Source organism: Salmo salar, chromosome ssa27 (assembly GCF_905237065.1).
Source record: "Salmo salar chromosome ssa27, Ssal_v3.1, whole genome shotgun sequence".
Classification (NCBI taxonomy): Eukaryota; Metazoa; Chordata; class Actinopteri; order Salmoniformes; family Salmonidae; genus Salmo; species Salmo salar.
In genome coordinates this window covers 12830443-12858335 of record NC_059468.1, presented here as the reverse complement: position 1 = coordinate 12858335, position 27893 = coordinate 12830443, and the positions used below count along the sequence as shown (strand labels likewise).

At 43.1% G+C, this 27893-nt stretch overlaps 1 protein-coding gene across 1 annotated transcript; it reads right to left on the bottom strand.

Annotated features, from left to right (window-relative positions):
- Window positions 1-13106: 13106 nt before the first annotated feature.
- LOC106588277 (alpha-2,8-sialyltransferase 8F) lies at window positions 13107-26263 on the bottom strand. The gene is made up of 9 exons (XM_014177109.2): window positions 26150-26263; window positions 23346-23429; window positions 22625-22711; window positions 22392-22536; window positions 22193-22305; window positions 21649-21735; window positions 15217-15334; window positions 14826-14990; window positions 13107-13464 (listed from the first exon to the last, which is right to left on the bottom strand). The coding sequence occupies exons 1-9, from the start codon at window positions 26230-26232 to the stop codon at window positions 13270-13272; spliced, it is 1077 nt and encodes a 358-aa protein (XP_014032584.2). The 5' UTR covers window positions 26233-26263; the 3' UTR covers window positions 13107-13269.
- Between the last annotated feature and the right edge of the window lie 1630 nt (window positions 26264-27893).

The window sequence follows — 27893 nt, the reverse complement described above, 5'->3', positions numbered from 1 at the left end:
AAACCATTACAGACTACAAAGGGAAGCACAGCCGAGAGCTGCCCAGTGACACGGAGCCTACCAGATGAGCTAAACTACTTCTAAGCTCGCTTCAAGGCAAATAACACTGAAACAAGCATGAGAGCACCAGCTGTTCCACGCTCTCCGCAGCTGATGTGAGTAAGACCTTTAAACAGGTCAACATTCACAAGGCCGCAGGGCCAGACGGATTACCAGGACGTTTACTTTGAGCATGCGCTGACCAACTGGCAAGTGTCTTTCCTGACATTTTCATCCTCTCCCTGTCCGAGTCTGTAATACCAGCATGCTTTAAGCAGACCACCATAGTGCCTGTGCCAAGAACACTAAGGTAACCTGCCTAAATGACTACCAATCCGTGGCACTCACATCTGTAGCCATGAAGTGCTTTGAAAGGCTGGTCATGGCTCGCATCAACACCATCATCCCAGAAAGCTGTCAAGAGAATTTTCAATCCCAATGATAATAACTAACAATCAATAAGCTTTGACTAATCCCCAAGGTTTGTAAAACACTGTGTTTAATAATAATTAGGCAAAGACTCGGCTTATGCAAAAAGTCCGTACAGTTTATTCAGAGAACATTCTGAAGTCCATAATACAAAGACATACATTTTATAACTTGCTCCCTACTTACGGACATACCTCCACACAAACAGTAGATATCCTACGCACATACATACACACGAACAGTGGGTGAGTTGTATCCACTGTTTATTACCACCAAACTGGCAGTTCCATTCCCCCGAGATTAGAGGAACCTTGAAAATACTCCCTGTCATAAGTTTCTCAGAGTTCTAGCCAGGTCGGGTCACACACAGTTGAATTGTTCTCCGTATTTTCTTAGACACACACACACATTTCTCTCCCTCACGAGAATTTACTGAACCTTATTGGACTTACGTTTAGTACTTTAATTATTCATTATACATGCTACATAATCGAATGATTACTAATAGTTACCTTTGTCTAATTATTCATTATATCTGTTACATCATGTCATAATTATGTTTCAGGGTGGAATTTGTTTAGTCATTACCTTTAAGCATATAATTCCCTTATCAAAACCCTAGACCCACTCCAATTTGCATACCGCTCCAACAGATCCACAGATGATGCAATTTCAATTGCACTCCACACTGCCCTTTCCCACCTGGACAAAAGGAACCCCTATGTGAGAATGCTATTCATTGACTACAGCTCAGCGTTCAACACCATAGTGCCCTCAAAGCTCATCAATAAGCTAACAGGGGCCCCCTCAACACAGGGGCCTCTCAGGGGTGCGTGCTCTGTCCCCTCCTGTACTCCCTGTTCACTCATGACTGCACGGACAGGCATGACTCCATCACCATCATTAAATTTGCCGCTGACACAACAGTGGTAGGCCTGATCACCAACAACGATGAGACATCCTATAGGGAGGAGGTCAGAGACCTGGCCGTGTGGTGCCCGGACAACAACCTCTCCCTCAATGTGATCAAGGCAAAGGAGATGATTGTGGACTACAGGAAAAAGAGGACCGAGCACGCCCCCATTCTCATCGACGGGGCTACAGTGGAGCAGGTTGAGAGCTTCAAGTTCCTTGGTGTCCACATCACCAACAAACTAACATGGTCCAAGCACACCGAGACAGTCGTGAAGAGGGCACGACAAAACCTATTCCCCCTCAGGAGACTGAAAAGATTTGGCATGGGTCCTCAGATCCTCAAAAGTTTCTACAGCTGCACCATCGAGAGCATCCTGACTGGTTGCATCACTGCTTGGTATGGCAACTGTTCAGCCTTCGACCACAAGGCACTACAGAGTGTAGTGCGAATGGCCCAGTACATCACTGGGGCTAAGCTTCCTGCCATCCAGGACCTCTATACCAGACGCTGTCAGAGGAAGGCCCTAAAAATTGTCAAAGACTCCAGCTACCCTAGTCATAGACTGTTCTCTCTGCTACCGCACGTCAAGCTGTACCGGAGTGCCAAATCTAGGTCGAAGAGGCTTCTAAACAGCTTCCTTCTACCCCCAAGTCATAAGACTCCTGAACATCTAATCAAATGGCTACCCCCCCTCCTCTTTACACCGCTGCTACTCTCTGTTGCTTTCATCACTTTAATAACTCTACCTACATGTACATAGTACCTCAACTAACCGGTGCCCCCGCACATTGACTCTGTATCGGTACCCCCTTGTATATAGTCTCCCTATTGCTATTTTACTGCTGCTCTTTAATTACATGATACTTTTATCTCTTACGCTTAACCTTATTTTTTTTAACTGCGTTGTTGGTTAGGGGCTCGTAAGTAAGCATTTCACTGTAAGGTGTAGGCTGTTGTATTCCGTGCATGTGACTAATACAATTTGATTTGATTTATGTATGAATGTAATTGTGGGAGTCGGAGAAAACACAGAGAGAAAGAACAACTTGGCATATGGTGCATTGAAGACTGATGTATTCCTGTCCTTTTATAATACCATTGCAGATCTACATAGAAGGCCAAGAAGACAGCCTTGGTGTCGCTCTTCATTTCTTGGTTCTTCTGTGGTACATATAAAGACTGCTACAGATAGGGCTTTACCAGAGCAGAGCACATGCACCTTTTCCCTTCCAGTCTCCAAAGTGCCCTTTTGCGTGGTATACTGTATATTATTTGTATTTTTTTTTTTTTGTCTAAATGTTTTGTCATTGCTGTTCGGAACCCTCTGCCTGCAAGTCATTGTGTATTCATCATGTTCGCCACCCTCCACCCCATCCGTTGGTTCCACCTGTTGGTCTACCTTCCCAGTCTTCCCTGTGTGGAGATGAAATGATGAGCCCGGTATCCAAACCTGCATTGAGAGATGTGGTCACCACCGGGATTTTGGTGGGATTCGTGTGTCCCGGGTGTACGTGTGGTGTGGGGGGTCCAAGCTGAAGGGTTTCCATGACTATTGAACGAGCGCCCTGTTTTGGTTTGTGTGTAACAAGGTAACTAGGTGCAACGGATTAACCTAACACCAGGTGAGCAGAGGAGCTACTAAAGAAATAATAAAGGGATACTTCAGGATTTGGGCAATGAGTCAGATGAATTCGTGGACACCATTTGTATGTCTCTGCGTCCAATACGAAGGAAGTTACAGGTAGTTTTGCGAGCCAATTCTAACTAGCGTTAGCAAATGTGTTCAAAAGGCACACAGAGACATAAAAAGGTATCCACAAGTTAATCTGACTGGGGAAGTAGATAAAGGGATTTTTGCCTTATTGCAAAAATCCCGTAAAAAAAAGTAGCCCTTTAAACATCATGAAGTGTATCATGTCGCTTTAATTTATGTTATTGTATCATGTTGTTATTAGGTTGAGGTTTGGTGTGCTCTGGGTCTTGACGCTTCAGTGATGATGGTCAACTTTTATATTGATTCAATGCAACAGTGTTTCATAGTTGCTGCTAATCAATTGGAATATTATCTGATCAATCTGATTGATAATCTACAGTAGTTGATTAATTATCCCCTTATTGATTCGATTGATTTTAGAGGAAAGTTTGTGTGTATACTGTATTCTCATTTGAGTAGTTTGGAGACCTTTGTGCAGATAACAATACGTCTTATTTCACTTCCATTTCAGCTCATGTGATGTTGCTGATTGCGTTTTATATTAATTGCACTTTATATTAATTTCATATTGATGATATTGATTGTAAATTATTAAATATCGTTGATTACTCTGAATGTTCCCTGTCATGTCGATTTATCTTTATTATTAAGTTCATTAGTAGTGTTAGGTTCTAATTTTCAGAGTAAATAACTTACGGACACTAGAGAAGCTTAACCAAGTTTAATTATTCCCAAAGGGTAGAAGCTGTATACAGCTGTATTCAGACAAAATACATTTCACACCAGCACTGATATTTAACCCTTTCTCCTAGGCTGAGTCTCCTCCTACCCATCTGGCAGGACATTAGTGATACGGGCCATAAACTTCTATTTCTCCCTTAAGGTGGCCTGACCTGACCTCAACCCCCCCATCACTAATCCATGGCTCTCTCCTTTTATCAATGCCTGCCACATGTAATCGCTTCCCTGCACTCAACACATTCCAAGCTTAGTTGCACACACTATATACCTTCCTCCTCAAACCATTAACTTCTGGTGTAGACCCTCTAAACCTTAGCACAATCAGTGACATGAATAAGTATATTTTCATATTCTCAGAACCCAACAATAGTGACATTTATCAGATATCTATTTCAACCAATCAGGTGTCTACGTTGGGAGGCCCAGTTCTGTTTGTCCAATCAGATGTTAGGGTTGTATCAGATAGCTGATAAGCGGCGAGCGAAAGAGTGCCTAGGACACTCCACTGGCCTCCCTGAGTCTCTGGAGTAGAGTTTAGAATCACTTAACATTCTGATGATTTTTATCGGTCAGTAACTTGGTACTAACATGGCTGCCATTGAGTTATGTGAAGTTGAGGGAACATCAAAGTTTTTAGTTTGAATTCTAACAGGTTGTAAACATGGAAGAATCTGACCAGCTAGCACCATGCTATTCTCACCTGTCCCACTACTGAGATAGGGCTGTTTCTTCTGATCTCACAGGAAACGAAGAGGAAGTACATTTACATTTACGTCATTTAGCAGACGCTCTTATCCAGAGCATCAACATGGGTCAGAAGATAACATACACTCAATTAGTATTTGGTAGCATTGCCTTTAAGTCGTTTAACTTGGGTCAAACATTTCAGGTAGCCTTCCACAAGCTTCGCACAAGAAGTTGGGTGAATTTTGGCCCATTCCCACTGACAGAGCTGTTGTAACTGAGTCAGGTTTGTAGGCCTCCTTGCTCGCACATGCTTTTTCAGTTCTGCCCACACATTTTCTACAGGATTGAGATCAGGGCTTTGCGATGGCCACTCCAATACCTTGACTTTGTTGTCCTTAAGCCATTTTGCCACAACTTTGGAAGTATGCTTGGGGTCATTGTCCATTTGGAAGACCCATTTGCGACCAAGCTTTAACTTCCTGACTGATGTCTTGAGATGTTGCTTCAATATATCCACATCATTTTCCTCCCTCATGATGCCATCTATTTTGTGAAGTGCACCAGTGCCTCCTGCAGCAGAGCACCCCCACAACATGATGCTGCCACCCCCATGCTTCAGGGTTGGGATGGTGTTCGTTGGCTTGCAAGCCTCCCCCTTTTTCCTCCAAACATAACGATGGTCATTATGACCAAACAGTTCTATTTTTGTTTCATCAGACCAGAGGACATTTCTCCAAAAAGTACGATCTTTGTGCAGTTGCAAACCGCAGTCTGGCTTTTTTTATGGCGGTTTCGGAGCAGTGACTTTTTCTTGCTGACCGGCCTTTCAGGTTATGTCGATATAGGACTTGTTTTACTGTGGATATAGATGCTTTTGTACCTGTTTCCTCCAGCATCTTCACTTGTCCTTTGCTGTTGTTCTGGGATTGATTTGCACTTTTCGCACCAAAGTGCGTTCATCTCTAGGAGACAGCAGTATACCTTCCTGAGTGGTATGACGGCTGCGTGGTCCCATGGTGTTTATACTTGCGTACTATTGTTTGTACAGATGAACATGGTACCTTCAGGCATTTGGAAATTGCTCCCAAGGATGAACCAGACTTGTGGAGGTCTACAATTCTTTTTGGCTGATTTCTTTTGATTCCCCCATGATGTCAAGCAAAAAGGGACTGAGTTTGAAGGTAGGCCTTGAAATACATCCACAGTTACACCTCAAATTGACTCAAATGATGTCAATTAGCCTAACAGAAGCTTCTAAAGCCATGACATCATTTTATGGAATTTTCCAAGCTGTTTAAAGGCACAGTCAACTTAGTGTATGTAAACTTCTGACCCACTGGAATTGTGATACAGTGAATTATAAGTGAAATAATCTGTCTGTAAACAATTGTTGGAAAAATTACTTGTGTCATGCACAAAGTAGATGTCCTAAACGACTTGCCAAAACTATAGTTTGTTAACAAGAAATTTGTGGAGTGGTTGAAGAACGAGTTTTAATGACTCCAACGTAAGTGTATGTAAACTTCCGACTTCAACTGTATGTAAATGTGATTGATTGCTAATTTAAAAAAATCATTCTAAAAAAACAATTTTTTCTTTGTCATTATTGGCTACTGTGTGTTGGTTGAGTAAAAATAACAATTTAATCAATTGTAGAATAAGGCTGTAAGCTAACAAAATTTTGAAAAAGTCTAAACAATTAGTAGGATGAGGCACATGGGCTACTAACAGCATACTACACAACATACACTTAGTATTACTTTCTTGGCTACAGTATACATAACTCCCTGGCATGTTACATCATTTATGCAGTAGCATACAAGTGTCACAGGATCCAACGAAAGTGGCGCCCCTCCTCGGTCGGGCGGCGCTCGGCGGTCATCGTCGCCGGCCTATTAGCTGCCACCGATCGTTGTTTCTGTGTCTTTTAGTTTTGTCTGTCTGTTCCGCACCTGTTTTGTGTATGTCATTAGTGGGGGCTTATTTAATGTGTGTTTTCAGTTGGGATTTTGTGCGGGATTGTTTATTGTCCACGTTGTGTTTACCGACAGTTTTGTCGAAGGATTTACCGGGCTGCGCTCCTTGCCTTTTGTGCCTTGGAATATATATTTTGTGTTTTATGGGAAAGTGTTTCTCCCAGGCGAACTTTGTATAGCGCCCTGTGCTTTTCGGCGTTTGTGTGTGTCAGTTTTATTAAAAGACACTCACCTCCAGCACCTCTGTCTCCTGCATCTGATTCCGCCTCTACGCCAGTCCAAATCAGACGTGACAACAAGACATTTTTGGACTACCCTTGTTGTGCTGTGCTCACTTGAACAGGAAAGTGGAGGCCCGATATCCCGACTTGGAATCCCGAGTTGGATGACCGTTCAAAATATTTTCCCAGTCTGAGATAGTTTTATCCGAGTTCTCAGTTGTCTTGAACTCACTGAAGTCTGAGATTTCCCAGTTTAAAGTTTCCAGTTGTTTTGATCGCGGCTGAAGTCATGCTGGATTGACAGCATGGCCAATGTATCCAAACTTTTCTGACCCATGGCGTTACCTCTTTTTTTGTGATATCCAACTGGTAGTAACGATCTTGTCTCATCGCTGTAACTCCGCTATAGACTCGGCGAATGTCGAAAGCCAAGCTGCACTACTTCTTGACACACTGCTCGCTTAAACCCGGGAAGCCAGCCGTGCCAATCTGTCAGAGGAAACACTGTCGAACTGATAACCGAAGTCAGTTTGCAGGCGTCCAGCCCGCCACAAGGAGTCACTAGAAAACAATGAGACAATGACATCCCGGACGGCCAAACCCTCCCCTAACCTGGACGACGCTGGGCCAATTGTGCGCCGCCTCATGGGTCTCCCGGTCACAGCCCTCTTTAACACAGCCTGGGATCGAACTTGGGGCTGCAGTTGCACCTTAGCACTCATTGTTGAATTTGTGATTTCCAACTTGTTGTGTAATGTTTATGTCCAATGGCCGATGAGCACCAATACGCTTTATTTATGATTTCTCTTCAAATGACAAAGATTGAAGTAGATTGCTGACTTGATGCATGATGGTGACTGCTTGTCTAGCTTGCTAGCTAAGATTTTGAAAGTATGATGTTGACATGATCAGTCCAATCAAAGCTACAGTAGATATAACGTGATTTGACGTAATTTTATCTGTGTTCAATGACCTTGAGCCTTCTTGGATGGGCACTTCTAATGTAAGTCTATGGCAGCACCCAAGATGCTTGAGTTTTCAAGCTCTACCTGTAGATTTTGCAGTGACGTAGTGTCCCCATGAGTGACAGAACACAGAGCCAATCATGGCGCAACTAGAGAACATTACCAACCCCTATGCTGACTGCCCCACCACCACAGAGTAGCAGCAGTGTAAAAACAAAGGGGGAGTGTCAATGCAAATAGTCCCGGTGGCCATTTGATTAATTGTTCAGCAGTCTTATGGCTTGGGGGTAGAAGCCGTTAAGGAGCCTTTTGGCCCTAGACTTGGCACACCGGTACTGCTTGCCATGCGGTAGCAGAAAGAACAGTCTATGACTTGGGTGACTGGAGTCTTAGACACTTTTTTGGGCCTCTGACACCCCCTAGAATATAGGGTCCTGGATGGCAGGAAGCTTGGCCACAGTGATGTACTGGGCTGTACGCACTACCCTCTGTAGCGCCTTACACTCGGATGCCGAGCAGTTGCCATACCAGGTTGTGATGCAACCGGTCAGGATGCTCTCGATGGTGCAGCTGTAGAACTTTTTGAGAATCTGGGGTGTTGTCATGCCCTCTTCACGACTTTCTTGGTATGTTTGGACCATGATATTTTGTTGGTAATGTGGACACAAAGGAACTTCAAACTCTTGACCCGCTCCACTACAGCCCTGTCGATGTGAATGGGGGTGTGTTCGTGATAAGATAATTATCTAATAAAGGTAAATGAATCAATAAACCATGATGAATTATTAGTCATACAGCAGGTTTAATGAATGATCAATGTAATGATAAATGTAGGGATCGATTAGTCTGATTAGTTCCGGAAAGTCCAGGAACCACTGGAGAGGGAAAGAAATGTGTGTATGCAATTAGTATAGAGAGATAGAGAAGCAGATGGTCAGATGGTCAAGGGAGTAAAACCTCAGAGAGTTCCTAACCTTGAAGGAAAGGAACAGGCTGAGCCAGAAGGTGATAAACAGTGTGAGAAGTTTATGGGGGTTGCAGGTCACCAACAGATTGTGTGTAAATGCATGTGCGTAAGTAAGCAAGAACTATATAATGACTGTTTTGTTATCCTGACGGCAGAACGTTCTCTGAATAAAGCTACAGAAACCTTTTGCAGAAAGCTGAGTCCTTGCCTAATTATTTTAACCCATTGTCTTACAACCCTTGGGCATTAGTCAAGGCGAATTGATTATTGATTATTATCATCGAGATATAAAATTCCTTTGAACAATTCGGCCCTTCTTTTCCTGTAGTCCACGATCATCTCTTTTGTATTGCTCATGCTTAAGGGAGATGATGTTGTCTTGGCACCATACTACCAGGTCTCTGACCTCCTCCCTATAGGCTGTCTCATCGTTGCTGGTGATCAGGCCTACCATTGTTTTGTCGTCAGCAATCTTAATGATGGTGTTGGAGTCGTGCTTGCCCACGCAGTCGTGTGTGAACAGGGAGTACAGGAGGGGACTGAGCACACACCCCTGAGGTGCCCCCGTGTTGAGGATCAGCGTGGCAGATGTGTTGTTTTCTACCCTTACCACCTCAAGGCGGCCCGTCTGGAAATCCAGGATCCAGTTGCAGAGGGAGGTATTTAGTCCCAGGTTCCTTAGCTTAGCGATGAGCTTTGTGGGCACTATGGTGTTGAATGCTGCGCTGTAATCAATGAACAGTATTCTCACATAGGTGTTTCTTTTGTCCAGGTGGGAAAGGGCAGTGTGAAGTGCAATTGAGATTGCGTCTTCTGTGAACCTTTGGGGAGGTATGTGAATTGGAGTGGGTCTAGTGTTTCTGGCATGATTGTGTTGATGTGAGCCATGACCAGCCTTTCAAAGCTCTTCATGGCTACCGAGGTGAGTGCTATGGGACTATGGTGGTCTGCTTGAAATATGTAGGTATTACAGACTCGGTCAGGGAGAGATTTAAAATGTCAGTGAAGACACTTGCCAGTTGGTCTGCACATTTTTTAAATGTTTTATTTATTTATTTAATGTTTTATTTCACCTTTATTTAACCAGGTAGGCCAGTTGAGAACAAGGTCTCATTTACAACTGCGACCTGGCCAAGATAAAGTAAAGCAGTGCGACAAAAAAAACAACAACAGAGTTACAGAGTAAGGAGGTAAGGCAATAAATAGGCCATAGTAGCGAAGTAATTACAATTTAGCAAATTAACACTGGAGTGGTAGATGTGCAGATGATGATGTGCAATATGAAATACTGGTGTGCAAAAGAGCAAAAAAGTAAATAGAAACAATATGGGGATGAGGTAGGTAGATTGGATGGGCTATTTACAGATGGGCTGTGTACAGCTGCAGCGATCGGTTAGCTGCTCAGATAGCTGATGCTTAAATTTAGTGAAGGAGATATAAGTCTCCAACTTCAGCGATTTTTGCAATTTGTTCCAGTCATTGGCAGCAGAGAACTGGAAGGAAAGGTGGCCAAAGGAGGTGTTGGCTTTGGGGATGACCAGTGAGATATACCTGCTGGAGCGCGTGCTACTGGTGGGTGATGCTATGGTGACTAGTGAGCTGGTCACCATGCTCTGAGTACCTGTCCTGGTAATCCGTCTAGCCTCACGGCCTTGTGAATGTTGACCTGTTTAAAGGTCGTGCTCACATCGGCTACGGAGAGCATGATCACACAGTCGTCCAGAACAGCTGGTGCTCTGATGCATGCTTCAGTGTTGCTTGCCTCGAAGTGAGCATAAAAGGCAGTTGGCCCGTCTGGTAGGCAGCGCCCCTATGTCTCAGTATGTGTAGACTATGTATCTGATGCTGTCTGGACATAAAGAGGATGGCATGTCATACTCTTTCTGGCTAGACAGCATCAGATACATAGGCCACATATAGTAAAACAGATGGAGTTAATATGCAGACCTAAGCTTGTCGCCTGCCTTCCCGCCTTTGGGACAACGACTCCCATTGTCAGGGCAGAGACATGAGCATCTCGTCATTTCATACATACTCTGGTTTCAGGCTGCCACTTTTCTTTAAAAAAAATGGCTACGTTGTATGCCTATTTGGGAAGCCTATTTGGGAAGGCCTTGCTGATTACTGAGTTGCGGCTGACAGTGAAAAGCATCTAAAATACAATTGGCATGCTGACTGCAGAAATGTCCACCAGATCTGTTGCCAGAGAATGTAATGTACGTTTATCTACCATAAGCCGCCTCCAACGTCGTTTTAGAGAATTTGGCAGTATGTCCAACTGGCCTCATAACCGCAGACCACGTGTAACCATGCCAGCCCAGGACCTCCACATCCGGCTTTTTCACAAGTGGGAGCATCTGAGCGGGTGCTGAGGTGTATTTCTGTCTAATAAAACCCTTTTGTGGAGAAAAACATTTCTGATTGGCTGGGCCTGGCTGCCCATGGCCATGGCTGCGCTCTTGCCCAGTCATTTGAAATTCATAGATTAGGGCCTATTTAATTAATTAAAATGAACTGATTTCCTTATTTGAACTGTAACTCAGTAAAATCTTTGAAATTGTTGCATGTTGCGTTTATAAACTCAGCAAAAAAAGAAACGTCCTCTAAATGTCAACTGCGTTTATTTTCAGAAAACTTAACATGTGTAAATATTTGTATGAACATAACAAGATTCAAGAACTGAGACATAAACTGAACAAGTTCCACAGACATGTGACTAACAGAAATGGAATAATGTGTCCCTGAACAAAGGGGGTCAAAATCAAAAGTAACAGTCAGTATCTGGTGTGGCCAACAGCTGCATTAAGTACTGCAGTGCATCTCCTCCTCATGGACTGCACCAGATTTGCCAGTTCTTGCTGTGAGATGTTACCCCACTCTTCCACCAAGGCACCTGCAAGTTCCCGGACATTTCTGGGGGGGAATGGCTCTAGCCCTCACCCTCCGATCCAACAGGTCCCAGACGTGCTCAATGGGATTGAGATCCGGGCTCTTCACTGGCCATGGCAGAACACATATATTCCTGTCTTGCGGGAAATCACGCACAGAACGAGCATTATGGCTGGTGGCATTGTCATGCTGGAGGGTCATGTCAGGATGAGCCTGCAGGAAGGGTACCACATAAGGGAGGAGGATGTCTTCCCTGTAATGCACAGCGTTGAGATTGCCTGCAATGACAACAAGCTCAGTCCGATGATGCTGTGACACACCGCCCCAGACCATGTCGGACCCTCCACCTCCAAATCAAGTACAGGCCTCGGTGTAACGCTCATTCCTTTGACGATAAACTGCAATCTGACCATCACCCCTGGAGAAACAAAACCGTGACTCGTCAGTGAAGAGCACTTTTTGCCAGTCCTGTCTGGTCCAGCGACGGTGGGTTTGTGCCCATAGGTGACATTGTTGCTGGTGATATCTGGTGAGGTCCTGCCTTTGGATTTTTACGAATTATCTTTGAAAGACAGGGTCCCGAAAAAGGGATGTTTCTTTTTTTGCTGAGTTTATTTTTGTTCAGTATAGAAGTATACGATTTTCATGTTCTCCATTAAATATAAAACCCATCATAAAACAACTATACAAATAATGTATAAATAACTTTTTTAAGATTAGGTTACAGACAGTCCAACATGTAGCTGTATTGCCCCCTGGCTGTGGGGTTGTATTAATAGGGGTTAGGGTGTAGGGTTTACAGGTTGTTCAAATCAAATCAATGTTGCTGTGAAAGAGAATGTATTCTCAGTCAACTCACCTGGTCAAATAAGGAAAACATAAAACAAGTCATTTAAAAAAGCAAGGTATAGTTGAAAGGGTTTGGGTCCAACATGTAGCTGGTAGTGCCCACTGACTGGAGTTGTCGAAACAGGGGTTAGGGTGTAGGGCAGGGTTCAGCGAGTAAAAGAAATGTGACAAGTTTTTTGTAAAAATATATAAATGTAATGTTTGGTCAAAAAAGACTACAATCACCAGGAATTTAGCAAAAAAAGATTGTTTAATTTAGAAAATCTGTTCCCAAGTATTCCCACGAATAAAGGTTGTGTCTCAAAGTAATCAAAGTATGAATGATCGGCTATGAAAAGCCAACTGACATTTACTCCTGAGGTGCTGACCTGTTGCACCCTCGACAACCACTGTGATTATTATTATTTTTTGACCCTGCTGGTCATCTATGAACATTTGAACATCTTGGCCATGTTCTGTTATAATCTCCACCCGACACAGCCAGAAGAGGACTGGCCACCCCTCATAGCCTGGTTCCTCTCTAGGTTTCTTCCTAGGTTCTGGCCTTTCTAGGGAGTTTTTCCTAGCCACCGTGCTTCTACACCTGCATTGCTTGCTGTTTGGGGTTTAAAGGCTGGGTTTCTATACAGCACTTTGAGATATCAGCTGATGTAAGAAGGGCTTTATAAATCAATTTGATTTGATGAAATTATGATTGTTTTCAAATACAAATACAACAATACATCTTTTGGGGTTTAGTTGTGGTCAATTTGCACTGTATAAATAATTATTATTTTGTTCCGGCCCCAGATGATCCGCATGTTAGGGTGTACAGGGTCCAACATGTAGCTGTAGCGCCCCCTGGCTGTGGAGTTGTAGTAACAGAGGTTGTATGGGTTAGGATGTAGGGGTCAGTGTACAGGGTCCAACATGTAGCTGTAGCGCCCCCTGGCTGTGGAGTTGTAGTAACAGCAGGAACTCTTCAGGCATGGCGTGCATGAAGTGACTTGGACCAACACTGTCATAGTAATGATGGGGCAAAGTATTTTGGGATAGATCCAGAGGGAAGGGCCAGAAGCCGTACAGATGAACCTGACAAAGAGAGATCTAGACTTAGAAACAAACACACACAAACACACACACACTTAATCTCTTAAGGTAGTGTGGGAGCAAAACTCATGACTCTGATGCCATTTCCATTATTAGCAGCATCTAGGCTGTCCACTTTGAAGAGCTGAGACAGAATGGCTATATAAGAAATGGAACATATAGGACCAGGCCCTGCTACCATTATAACCTATATTGCTGTCAGATGTGGGCGTTAACAAGCAAGAACTGATATGGAGAGATAATGGTAAAGAACGGTCTAGGGAAGTTATTTTCATATAGAGGGAGGGGACTCTATACGTTATGCAAAGACAGAATCCTATAAAGATAGGACTCTGTAATATGAGAATTTAGTCTTTTTCATGGAAGGACTCGGCTTTGCTACTCTGTATTAAAGTCTATATTGAATTCACAAAGATCTTGTAAGAGTATTATGTTCTTAAGACAATTTTCCACGACAGTAGTCGATCGCATCCTCTCCAGCTTGTGGGTTCGCTGATGACTGTATAATCCGATGCAGGATGCATATTGTCGTTGAGGCCGGTGCAGCCATGGTCATATGTCTTCTCTGTCACTTCACCAGGCGACATTCAGTCCTTTTTTCCTGAGCCAACTGCTCTCCGTGATGGCAGAGGCTGCACCAGGTGGAACGGTCCACAGCAACAGTCCAGAGGGAGGCAGGGTTTATCCCACACTTCTTCAGTGAAGTCTTCAATTGGTCCTTTAGGCGCTTTTTCTGACCACCTGCAGAACATAGGCCCAGTTGAACCTGTCATTCACGTACTGAAGCTCAAGGACTCGTTCAGATTCAAGCTTTGTGCCAGCTGCTACTAGAGTCCCAGTGTTGCTTCAGAAATAACAGAAGCACGGTGTATATGATCTTCAAAACAACATCTGTTCATGGCCTTTATGGACCTCTCCTAAGCAGAGGTCTAGACATAGGTGGGCCTGGGTGGACACAGACCCACCCACTGGGGAGCCAGGCCCTGCCAGGCCCATCCAATCAAATTGAGCAAAAAATACTCCTCAGTCAAAATTTCTGCAAGCCCACCCACAAATGAATTTCTGGCTAGCAAAGTAGACTGTGAACACCTTTGGAAGGTCTTTCTGCAGTATGGTTCAATGAGGGGGTGATGGTCAGTGTAACAATTGGCGGTCAGAAGTCTGAACCCTTTGGAGTAGGCACTGGTGTGAGGCAAGTAGCGTGTGCTTGAGCTGGTCCTATGTCTTCCTCCTTTGTGTCCCAACACTGCTGGCACAAGGACATGGAAACGTAGAGTGGGGTGACCCTAGACTTCAGATTGGACAGAAACATCTTCTGAGGCAACACACACACATACTAACACCTGTTCACAGATCTCCAGAGCGGTGCTGGCCAGCATCAAACCAGTAGAGAGCCGTGGGGCTCGTTGCCCGCGACGACGCCAGAACCTGCCCAGCTCAAACAGGTAGTCTGGGTGGAAGAACACCACTTCCTGTTGGGGGCGGGCCTTACGGAGGGCATGGTACACCTTGGACAGAACAAAGACTGATTAATGACATCATTACTATCTACTCTCCTCCCCCCAGGATCAAAATGTTAGTTATCCATTTTGTCATTCTTAAAAAGTCTACCCGAGCCCAGCCCTTGCCCTAGTAACTGATTAAAAAATTGACCGGGTACATAGTATTGTGTCCTGTCGGGCCCGTGCCGGGTCGCAGGCCTCTAGCTAGTCTCATCTCATGGTAGCAGCTCACCTTGAAGCAGGGGGAGGTCCCAAAAGCAAAGGAGAAGGCTGGGAGAAGTAGATGAGCATGACCGTAGACTGACAGAGCTTCCGCCAGGGGTCCAGGGTTCCGCTGGAGGTCAGGGTACCTGAGTACAGGTGAGTTAGGAGATGGAGGAGGGGAGGAGTGAGGAGACGGGTGAGGGGAGGCGTTAGGAGACAGATGAGGGGAGTAGTTAGGAGACAGGGGAGGGGAGGAGTTAGGAGACAGGTGAGAGGCATTGTCGATGTTAGTGGCAGTTGAACAAATGTCTAGAATCGACTTGACGACAAAAATCTATTTGAGTTTGTGAAATCATGTTCAAGGCAGAGACAGGTGAGAGTTCATCATATATATATAGATTATGTACAGTATCAGTCAAACGTTTGGACACACCTACTCATTCAAGGGTTTTTCTTTAATTTTACTATTTTCTACACAGCTCAAATAAACAAAGAGAAACGAAAGTCCATCATTACTTTAAGATATGAAGGTCAGTCAGTACAGAACATTTCAAGAACTTTGAAAGTTTCTTCAAGTGCATTCGCAAACACCATCAAGCGCAATGATGAAACTAGCTCTCATGAGGACCGCCAAAGGAAAGGAAGACCCAGAGTTACCTCTGCAGAGGATAAGTTTATTAGAGTTACCAGCCTCAGAAATTGCAGCCAAAATAAATGTTTCACAGAGTTCAAATAACAGCCACATCTCAACATCAACTGTTCAGAGGAGACTGTGTGAATCAGTCCTTCATGGTTGAATTGCTGCAAAGAAACCACTACTAAAGGACACTAATAAGAAGAAGAGACTTGCTTGGGCCAAGAAACACAAGCAAGGACATTAGACTGGTGGAAATCTGTCTTTTGGTCTGATAGGTCCAAATTAGATTCTAAAACCTTTTCTAAATTAAATAATGATGCCTATAAGCTAGATAAAGAACGCATAAATATTGTTTCTCACACAAACTTCCCTTATTTACATATTATTTATCTTTGGTTTTAGGCCACCCTCTTTCAACAACATTTCTGAGTTTTCACAATTTCCCGGGAATCACCAAGTCTGACACAAGGGAAAGCAGCTCCTTCCCCTCTCAAAGGTATGCTAACTGCATCCTGTGCTTGGCGACATCTCCTCGAAGTTGTAACAGCTCAGCCGTTTGCCAAAGATCTACACAAAATACTCTGTAATGTCAAAGTGGAAGAAAAAATTGAACATTTTATTTATAATTAATGGAAAATGAAACGCAAATATATTAGATAAGTATTAAACCCCCTGAGTCAATATAAGTTAGAATGAAATTGTATTGGTAGTGTCGTGACTTTGGCATCATTAAACTGAAGATCAATCTTTATCAAAAAGTCTCTGTAATTATTATTACGTGATTAAACTACTTAATCGCGTAAATGTAATTAAGGTGTTGGGGCTAGGGGGCAGTATTTGGACGGCCGGTTAAAAAACGTACCCGATTTAAACTGGTTACTACTCTTGCCCAGAAATGAGAATATGCATATAATTAGTAGATTTGGATAGAAAACACTCTAAAGTTTCTAAAACTGTTTGAATGGTGTCTGTGAGTATAACAGAACTCATATGGCAGGCCAAAACCTGAGAAGATTCCATACAGGAAGTGCCCTGTCTGACAATTTGTTGTCCTTCTGTTGCATCTCTATTGAAAATACAGCATCTGTGCTGTAACGTGACATGCTCTAAGGCTTCCATTGGCTCTCTAAAGCCGCCAGAAAGTGGAATGGGGTGTCTGCTGTCTCTGGGCAAAGAACAGCAGCAGAGTTTGTGAGTGGTCAGCCTGGGGACAGTGAGACTGAGATGCGCGGTCACGAGACTACTCCATTTTTTTCTTTCAGCCTTTGAATGAATACAACGTTGCCCGGTTGCAATATTATCGCTATTTTACGAGAAAAATTGCATAAAAATTTATTTTAAACAGCGTTTGACTTGCTTCTAAGTACGGTAATGGAAGATTTTGACATTTTTTGTCACAAAATGCGCTCGCGAGTCACCCTTCGGATAGTGATGTGAACGCACGAACAAAACGGAGCTATTTGAATATAACTATGGATTATTTGGAACCAAAACAACATTTGTTGTTGAAGTAGAAGTCCTGGGAGTGCATTCTGACGAAGAACAGAAAAGGTAATCCAATTTTTCTAATAGTAATTCTGAGTTTAGTGAGCCCCAAACTTGGTGGGTGTCAAAATAGCTAGGGGTCAGCTTTTTACATTGGCGTGTGATGTTCAGAACATGCATTCCCAGCAAAAACTTCTGGTGAATTTACAAAATTACTGATGATAAACGTTGACAAAATACATGACAATTATTTTAAGAATTATAGATACAGAACTCCTTTATGCAATCGCCATATCAGATTTTAAAATAGCTTTTCGGCGAAAGCACGCATATTTTGAGTACATAGTTCAGCCATCACAGCTAGCTAATTTGACACCCGCCAAGTTCGGGGCACACTAAACTCAGAATTAGTATTAGAAAAATTGTATTACCTTTGCTGTTCTTCATCAGAATGCACTCCCAGGACTGCTACTTCCACAACAAATGTTGTTTTTGTTCCAAATAATCCATAGTTATGTGCAAATACCTCCGTTTTGTTCGTGCGTTCAGGTCACTATCCAAAGGGTAACGCGCAAGCGCATTTCGAGACACAAAATTTCAAAATGTTCCATTACCGTACTTAGAAGCATGTCAAACGCTGTTTAAAATCTATTTTTATGGTATTTTTCTCGTAAAATAGTGATAATATTCCAACCGAACAATAGTGTATTCATTCAATGGCCAAAAGAAAAAATGGCGAGGTCTCGTGACCGCGCATTTCCAATCTCTTAGTCACCAGGCAGTCCACTGACAAACTGTGCACCTATTATCTGCCCAGAGACAGGGGACGCCTCAATCCGCTTTCTGAATGCTTTAGAGAGCCAATGGAAGTCTTAGAAAGTGCTACGTAACCCCAGAGATACTGTAGTTTCGATAGAGAAGCAAAAGGAGAACTACAAATTCGCAGACAGGCCACTTCCTGCTTGGAATTTTCCCAGGTTTTTGCCTGCCATATAAGTTCTGTTATACTCACAGACATCATTCAAACAGTTTTAGAAACGTCAGAGTGTTTTCTATCCAAATCTACTAATAATATGCATATTCTCGTTTCTGGGCAAGAGTAGTAACTAGTTTAAATCGGGTAAGTTTTTTATCCGGCCATGAAAATACTGCCCCCTAGCCCAGACAGGTTAACTAGCAACTCAAAGCACTTCATGATGACAGAAGTGAGGGCTATGGGGTGATAGTCATTTAGTTCAGTTACCTTTGCTTTTTTGGGTACAGGAACAATGGTGGACATCTTGAAGCAAGTGGGGACAGCAGACTGGGATAGGGAGAGATTGAATATGTCCGCAAACACTCCAGCCAGCTGGTCTGCGCATGCTCTGAGGATGCGCAGTGGATTCCCTGTGGCTCAGTTGGTAGAGCATGGTGTTTGCAACGCCAGGGTTGTGGGTTCGATTCCCACGGGGGGCCAGTACAAAAAAAAAAAAATAATAATAATGAAATGTATGCATTCACTACTGTGAGTTGCTCTGGATAAGAGCGTCGGCTAAATGACTTAAATGTAATGCGGCTAGGGATGCCGTCTGGCTGGTTTTCCCTTTGTAATCCATTATTTTCTGGAGTCCCTGCCACATGCATCTCGTGTCTGGGCCGTTGAATTGTGACTCCACTTTGTATCTGTGCTGACGTTTTGCCTGTTTGATTTCCTTACGGAGGGCGTAACTGCACTGTTTGTATTCAACCGTATTCCCAGTCCCCTTGCCTTGGTTAAGTGCGGTGGTTTGCGCTTTCAGTTTTGCCCGAATGCTGCCAACTATCCGGTTTTTGGTTTGGGTAGGTTTTAATAGTCACAGTGGGAACAACATCTCCTATACACTTCCTGATGAACACGGTCACTGTGTCAGTGTATACGTCAATGTTATTCTCGGAGGCAACCCCGAAAATATCCCAGTCTGCGTGATCAAAATAATCTTAAAGCATGGATTCCGATTAATCAGACCAGCGTTGAATAGACATTAGCACGGGTACTTCCTGTTTGATTTTCTGCCTATAGAAAGGGAGGAGCAGAATGGAGTTTTGGGCGGGGGAGGGCCTTGTAGCCATCACGGAGAGAGAGTAACAATGGTCGAGAGTTTTTGAAGCACAAGTACTACAGGCAATGTGTTGATAGAACTTCCGTAGCGTTTTCCTCAAATTTGCTTTTTAAGGTCCCCAGCTACAGTAAATGCGGCCTCAGGATATGTGGTTTCCAGTTTGCACAAAGTCCAGTGTAGTTCCTTGAGGGCCGTCATGGTATCGGCTTAAGGCGGATTATACATGGCTCTGACTATAACTGAAGAGAATTCTCTTGGGAGGTAATACGGTCGGCATTTAGATTGTGAAGGAAAAGAAAAGAACTTGAGTTACTGTACGTTATCACAGTCACACCATGAGTAGCTAATCATGAAACATAAACCTACGCCTTTCTTCTTCCCGGATAGTTATTTATTCCTGTCTGACATGTGTACTGAGAACCCAGCTGGCTGTATGGATGGGGACAGTATATCCGGAGAGATCCATGATTCCGTGAAACAGAGGATGTTACAGTCCCTGATGTCTCTCTATAAGGAAATCCTTGCCAATGAGCTTGTCTACTTTATTGTCCAGGGACAGAACATTAACGAGTAATATACTTGGAAGTGGTGGATGGTGTGCACGTCTCCTGAGTCAGACTAGATGTCCACTCCAAATACCTCTTCTCCGCCGGCGGTGTCTTGGAGCAGCCTCTGGGATAAGTTCAGTTGCTTTGGGGGGATACGAACAAAGGATCCGATTCGAGAAAATCGTATGTCTGGTCGGAATGCTGGTGAGTTACCGCTGCTCTGATATCCATAAGTTATTTCTGGCTGTATGTAATAACACAAAACACGCTCTAGGCTAATAATGTAAGAATAATCTGCAAATATTGTGCAATCCAGGTGTGCAAAGCTCTTAAAGTTGCTTAGGAGCGGGCAGCAAAGCTGTCATGTCTGTCGGCGCCATCTTAAAGTGAGTCAGTGAGCAATGAGTCTTTCTAGGTAAGTCTCTAAGAGCTTTGCATACCTGGAATCCCGATTATTCTTTAAAAAATTCTTCAAGCTCTGTAAAGTTTGTTGTTGATCATGGCTAGTCTTACCATAGATTTTGAAGACGATTTAAGTCAAAACTGTAACTAGGCCACTCAGGAACATTCAATACTGTCTTGGTAAGCCGCTAAAGTGTATATTTGGCTTTGTGTTTTAGGTAATTATCCTGCTGAAAGGTGAATTTGTCTCCTAGTGTCTGTTGGAAAGCAGACTGAACCAAGTTTTCCTCTAGGATTTTGCCTGTGCTTAACTCCATTACGTTTCTTTTTTATCCTGAAAGACTCCCTAGTCCTTAACGATTACAAGCATACCCATAACATGATGCAGCCACCACTATGTTTCAAAAAATGGAGAGTGGTACTCAGTAATGTCTTGTGTTGGATTTTCCCCAAACATAACACTTTGTATTCAGGACAAAAATCTAATTGTTTTGCTACATTTTTTGCAGTATTACTTTAGTGCCTTGTTGCAAACAGGATGGATGTTTTGGAATATTTTTATTCTATACAAGCTTCCTTCTTTTCACTCTGTCAATTAGGTTAGTATTGTGGAGTAACTGCAATGTTGTTGATCCATCCACAGTTTTCTCCTATCACAGCCATTAAACTGTAACGTTTTTAAAGTCACCATTGGCCTCATGGTGAAATCTCTGAGCGGTGTCCTTCCTTTCCGGCAACTGAGTTAGGAAGGACGCCTGTATCTTTGTAGTGTAATTAAAACTTCATCATGCTCAAAGAGATATTCAATGTTTATTTTATTTTTATTTTTACTTATCTACCATTGCACATAGAGTGAGTCCATGCAACTTATTATGTGACTTAAGGACATTTTTACTCCTGAACTTATTTAGACTTGCCATAACAAAGAGGTTGAATAACCTATTGACTCAAGACATTTCAGCTTTTCATTCTTATCCATTTGTAAAAATGTTGAAGAGGCAACCAGGTCTTTGACTAAAATGTCCTGATACTTGGTGGAGTTAATGATGCCGTTGACCCTAACAAGGGCCCCAGGACCAGTGGAATCAAAATAGCCCCATAGCATCAAAGATCCACCACTGTATTTTACTGTAGGTATGAGCTACTTCTCTGAGTAGGCTTCTTTTTCATGTCGTCTGACCATACTGTAGCACTGACTGGTTTTTGATAAATGGCATTGGCACTAGGATTGGAACCGGTGCTTCGGTCAGATGACATGAAAATAGAGCTCTTTGTCTGTTTCTGATCATGTGTATTGATAGAGTATATACCCTTTATTGATCTGGGAAGGGTTGGCTGTTATGAGGTCTGTCTTCACTCCCACGTCATAACTCTTGTTGATAGGAGCCAGGTTAAACCTGTCAACAACAATAACAACAATAACAATCACACAACATTACAAACAACTACGATCACACAACATTCACACAAGATTAGAAACAGCAATGTAAACGACAACATTCACACAACATGACATCAACATTCACATGACATTATTCAACCATACACGACCTAACAACATTCACACAACATTACAAATAATAACTGAAAAGAGCGCCATGTACAAATTGGTGATGGACTCAGAAAGAGGTAATGGTTTCGATAGGAAGAAATAACTTTCAAACAACATTATATACACAAGATTATAAACAACAACAGTCACACATCATATCAACGTTGAACACTACACAACAGAACTACATTGCTATAGATTACTACCAATAACGGGTTGATTGATTGATTGATTGATTGATTGATTGATTGATTGATTGATTGATTGATTGATTGCTTGATAGATAATGTTGTTACTTATACCTAATGACATAGTCAGCATTGTCTATTTCCGCTCCACAGCTGCTGTTCTGCAGGATTCCTCCACTTCCCACCACGGCACAACGACTCAACGAACCTTTACTCCAGGGTACGGTCTACACACACACACACCATGCTGGTAAACCACGCTCGTGTGATGACTAACTTTGTCTGAGAACTGAAGACTTGCGCACATACACACCTGAGGCAGCATCTCCCATAGTGCTTGGTCCACCTTTCTCTTCATCCTCCTCTCTACCTCGTAGGTCAGACTCTGGTTCTGATTGGTGTTCTGTCTGGTCACCATCAGCCTATCAGACGCGTTACAGCATGACCACAACTCTGTCCTGGGGTGGGGGGGTGGGGGGGGGGGGCATTATGTTTGTTTGAGATAATCGTAAGACTGAGCAAGGTGTGTGTCTTTGTGTGTCTCACCTGTGCAGTTCTCTGTGTGTGATGTTGAGTCTCCAAGGACAGTTCATCAGCTCTCTCACCTCCTGAGAGAACAGGGCAATGTCTACTCTGACGCACGCACGCACGCACGCACGCACGCACGCACGCACACACACACACACACACACACACACACACACACACACACACACACACACACACACACACACACACACACACACACACACACCAGCCAGGTCACTCCAGATCCAATGCAATGTTTGATGTTCGTTCACATTGCCACGATGTCGGGAGATGCCTTCAATACCGATCACTAGCGGCAATGGTGAACTCAATTACCATCAAGTAGGCTTGCAGCGATGCGGATGACGGATGCTCATTTTTAAATATTTTTTATTCCCTAACCCAAACCTTAGCCCTGAACTTAAGTTTAGGCATTAATTCAGATTGGTTAACTGTTAAAACACAACCTTTGGACAAACGTGGACAAATATAGAATACTGAAGTCAGACGGTGTCAAAGTATGAGATCTTGTTACACACAGACACACGACTCATAGATGGAGAACTTGTTGGATCAGGATGGATTGTCTGGTTGATCTGATCAGAACTATATGACTAGCATGAAACATAGTAAGAGCAAGTCAGGCGAGGGAGAAACTACACCGTTCTCTCTCGCTCGATTAGCTGACATCATGGTGTGAGCTAATGGGGATCCTAATAAAATTCTAAACTCGACCTACTTTTTCATAGAAGTCATGGTCACCAGTTTTTCTCGCAGTCTTCTGCACTGCAAACTCTTCTGGACAGAGTCCAGGAACTCATCTCTGCAACACACACATTTATCAAGACCATTTTAGCACCAAAAACCATCCTAGCACAGAGGGCTCATTGTAATGGCTGGAATGGAATGAATGGAACCCAGTCAAACATGTAGTTTCCATATGTTTGATACGATCCATATTTTCCATTCCAGCCATTACAATGAGCCCGTCCTCCTATAGCTCCTCCCACCAGCCTCCACTGATGATTATTTTTTCGTCAAGAACGCATACTGGAAGAGAGTCCTCTGATGGCTGCTAAACCAAATGATGTTTTATAGATTCAGATAACGGGTCACCTTACAGATCACCTGACTTGGAAGCCATCTTAGTTCAGGAAGTTGTATCAATCTGGGCAAAAAGTTATGAATCTTGTCATTTTTTTATACTTTATCATTGTTAGTGGTTACATTGAAGAATTCTAAACAATTTGTTTGTTCGTTTTGTTAACAGATTTGTTATCAACAGAGACCACATACACAAACTTTAAATAATTGATTTGAATCCACAAATCACATTACATTCCAGAAGGTTTTAAAAATTTCGAAGGTCGTTGTATGCATGGACACTTAAGGATACAGAAAGCACCTTCTCCAAACAGCTAGGCTGCCCATAACAGCTGAAACAGAGCAGTATCTAGCCAATTGCTTTGCTTTAGTCTTTGGCAGGCCTTTGTTTAGCTAGCTAGCTACATGTCTTAAAAAAGACTCCATGCAATTAATAATTTCAATAGAATGTTAATGATGTCACTTTGACAACTGTTGATAGACATAGCTGGTAAATTTGCTCTGGTTATCTACTCCAATTTCAGAGAACTCTCGTCTGAGTGTGCCAGAGCGCAGAATAACTGATGAATTGACGAACTCTCAACACCCGTTGAATATGGCCGGTGTCAGTAAACGTTGCCAAAAAAGCGTAAATTGTTGCCAGCAGCACAGTTGCAGTCACCAACACTCGGGATAGCATACAAATAGCCTAACCAGCTCTGCTAGGGCGAGTAAAATGGTCAGAGTGTAACGCTTGGATGTTGTGGGTGTGGAGTCAGGTGCAGGAAGCAGAAGCGTTTAGTACAGTGCTTTTAATTACGCACAACCAACAGAGTATTCGCCCAAACCAACAGGGCATATCAAAATACAAAGTCCCAAAAAACACGATCCACTACACAACACACAGTGTAAATGAAAGAAACAAGCCCGCACACAGAACAGGTGGGGAGACGGGCTTAAATGCTCATCTAATAACCTAATTGAAAACGGGTGCAACAAATAAAGGCATAACCAACAGAAAAGGGAAAAAGGGATCGGTGGCAGCTAGTAGGCCGGTGACGACGACCGCCGAGCGCCACCCGAACAGGGAGAGGAGTCACCCTCGGCAGGAGTCGTGACACAGACTGAGCTGTTCTCTCATTTGTGTCTGGAAGTAGCAAGCAAGCTAGCCAATGTTAGCCAGTTAGCTTGGGTGCTTGACTGCTGTTGTTAGGATCAACCCTTAAAGAGATGGGTGGGGATAAAGCTTAAGAGGGTGTGAACGATGCTGAATGGGTGTAGACAAAGAAGGGCTCTCCAGTAGGTGTTCCAAAAGATTCAAAGGCCATTTTCACAACTTTCAAAGCAGAGTAACTTTCCCGTTGTTCCTCAACTGTAGTGTATTATATACAATTTTCTAGATATACAATTTTCTAGTCTGCTTTTATCCAATGTAAAAAACACAATTTCAAATTTTGCTACATAAGACCGAATCGAGCCGGTCGGTCACAAATCAGTGCTCCTAGCTTGCACATATATCAGAGCAATGGTGGCCCGTCCATTAGGGTGTTAGGGGCGGTGCCCCACTTGTGATTGGTCAAAAAAAGTAAAGAAATCTAAATATGTAAATAAATATATATATTTATATTTTCATACTGAGTGTACAGACATTAAGAACACCTTCCTAATATTTAGTTGGATTTCACAGGTGACATCAATAAGGGATCATAGACCGACCAGGTGAATCCAGGTGTAAGCAATGTCATGGAAAGAGCCAGTGTTGCTAATGTTTTGTACACTCAGTGTATGTTATATAATTCAAGGATTATGATTAAAATGTCCATAAAAGTGTGGTTAATTTGTGTACATGTTATGGTTTCAAAACAAGCTGTTCATTTACCTACTGCTCTGCCATCAGCAGACCTGACACCCAGTGCTTGGATTGATGGCACTAAAGAGCAAATCACAATGAGCTTGTAAATAAATAATCATGACAGTCCATTGGTAGTTTGGGCCCTGAACCAGACATCCATATCTATCAACAGTAAAAGGACAGAGGGATACACTAGCTGGAACCTTCTCACCCCCAAGGCTCTGTGCCCGAAATCGCAACAATGTTATGTAAACACCGGCCCGAGAGGCTTGTATGAAACCCAAATAAAAATGAATCACTAATACAGAATCACACAGTGTTCACAGAACACTATCAATACAATACACCAGTGAATAATCAGTGTGTCTTCAGTTATTGTATCTCCAGTCTGACATGAATCATTATCAACAGGTAAGAGAATAATCCATAACAGTCATCTTCAAGTCCAGTTACCATGAACCGGCACCTTGACAGTCACAAACAGAACACTGGAAATGATGTGTATTACAGAAAGTCAAAAACTGCTGAACATTGTGTTGATCACTCTAAACTAAGTGACTCTTATGTCCCCATTACACACACGCACATTCACAGTATTACAAACGTACCTTTGAGGTTGGTAGTAGTCTATGAGCGTAATAGACAGGAGAGTTCCAGAGCAGACCAGAATGAATAGAATCAGGTAACGCATCGTTACAACAGGTCACAGACTGAATGACAGCGTGACAACTACACTGTTGGTCCATCAGGGAGGGGAATAGAAGGAGGGAGGAGAGTCTGAGGGGAAAGGAGGAGAGGTGCGTGTTTGTGTGTCAAATCAAATCACATTTTATTTGTCTCGTGCGCAGAGTACAACAGTTGTAGACCTTTCCGTGAAATGCCTACTAACAAGCCTTTAATCAACAATGCAGTTCAAGAAATAGAGTTAAGAATATATTTACTAAATAAACTAAAGTAAGTAAAAAATAAATAAATAAATAAATAAAGAACACAAGGAAATTACATAACCATAACAAGGCTATATACAGGAGGTACCGGTACTGAGTCAATGTGCGGGGGTACAGGTTAGTCGAGGTCATTTGTAAAGTGACAATGCATAGGTAATAAACAGCGAGTAGCAGCAGTAGGGCGGCGGGCGCAATTGAAATAGTCTGGGTGGCCATTTGATTAACTGTTCAGCAGTCTTATGGCTTGGGGGTAGAAGCTGTTAAGGAGACTTTTTGTCCTATACTTGGCTCTCCGGTACCGCTTGCCATGTGGTAGCAGAGAGAACAGTCTATGACTTGGGTGACTGGAGTCTTTGACAATTTTTTGGGCCTTACTCTGACACCGCCTGGTATAGAGGTCCTGGATGTCAGGAAGCTTGACCCCAGTGATGTACTGGGCTGTGCGCACTACCCTCTGTAACGCCTTATGGCACTAAGGTGTTGAACACTGAGGTGGTATACTCCTCAATGCCATTAGATGAATCCCGGAACATATTCCAGTCTGTGCTAGCAAAACAGTCCTGTAGTGTAGCATCCGCGTCATCTGACCACTTCCGTATTAAGCGAGTCACTGGTACTTCCTGCTTTAGTTTTTGCTTGTAAGCAGGAATCAGGAGGATAGAATTATGGTCAGATTTGCCAAATGGAGGGCGGGGGAGAGCTTTGTATGCATCTCTGTGTGTGGAGTAAAGGTGGTCGAGTTCTTTTCTCCTCTGGTTGCACATGTGACATGCTGGTAGAAATGTTGTAAAACTGATTTAAGTTTGCCTGCATTAAAGTCCCTGGCCACTAGGCGCGCCGCTTCTGGATGAGCATTTTCTTGTTTGCTTATGGCCTTATTAAACAGCTCATTGAGTGCAGTTTTAGCACCAGCATCGGTCTGTGGTGATAAATAGACGGCTACGAATAATATAGATGAGAACTCTCTTGGTAGATATTGTGGTCTACAGCTTATCATAAGGTACTCTACCTCAGACGAGAAATACCTCAAGACTTCTTAATATTAGACATTATGCACCAGCTGTTATTTATAAATAGACACACACCCATTGTCTTTCCAGACGTAGCTTCTTCTCTGTTCTGCCGATGCATGGAAATCCCGCCAGCTCTATATTATCCGTGTTGTCGTTCAGCCACGACTCAGTGAAACATAAGATATTACAGTTCTTAATGTGCTGTTGGTAGGATAATCTTAATCATAGGTCATCAATTTTATTTTCCAATGACTGCACGTTAGCCAGTAGAACGGATGGCCCTTGGGAGTTTACTCGATCGCCTACAGATTCTCAGAAGTCAGCCTGACCTGTGCTCCCTTTTCCTCCGTCTTTTCTTCAGGCAAAGGACGGGGATTTGGGCCTGTTCCCAG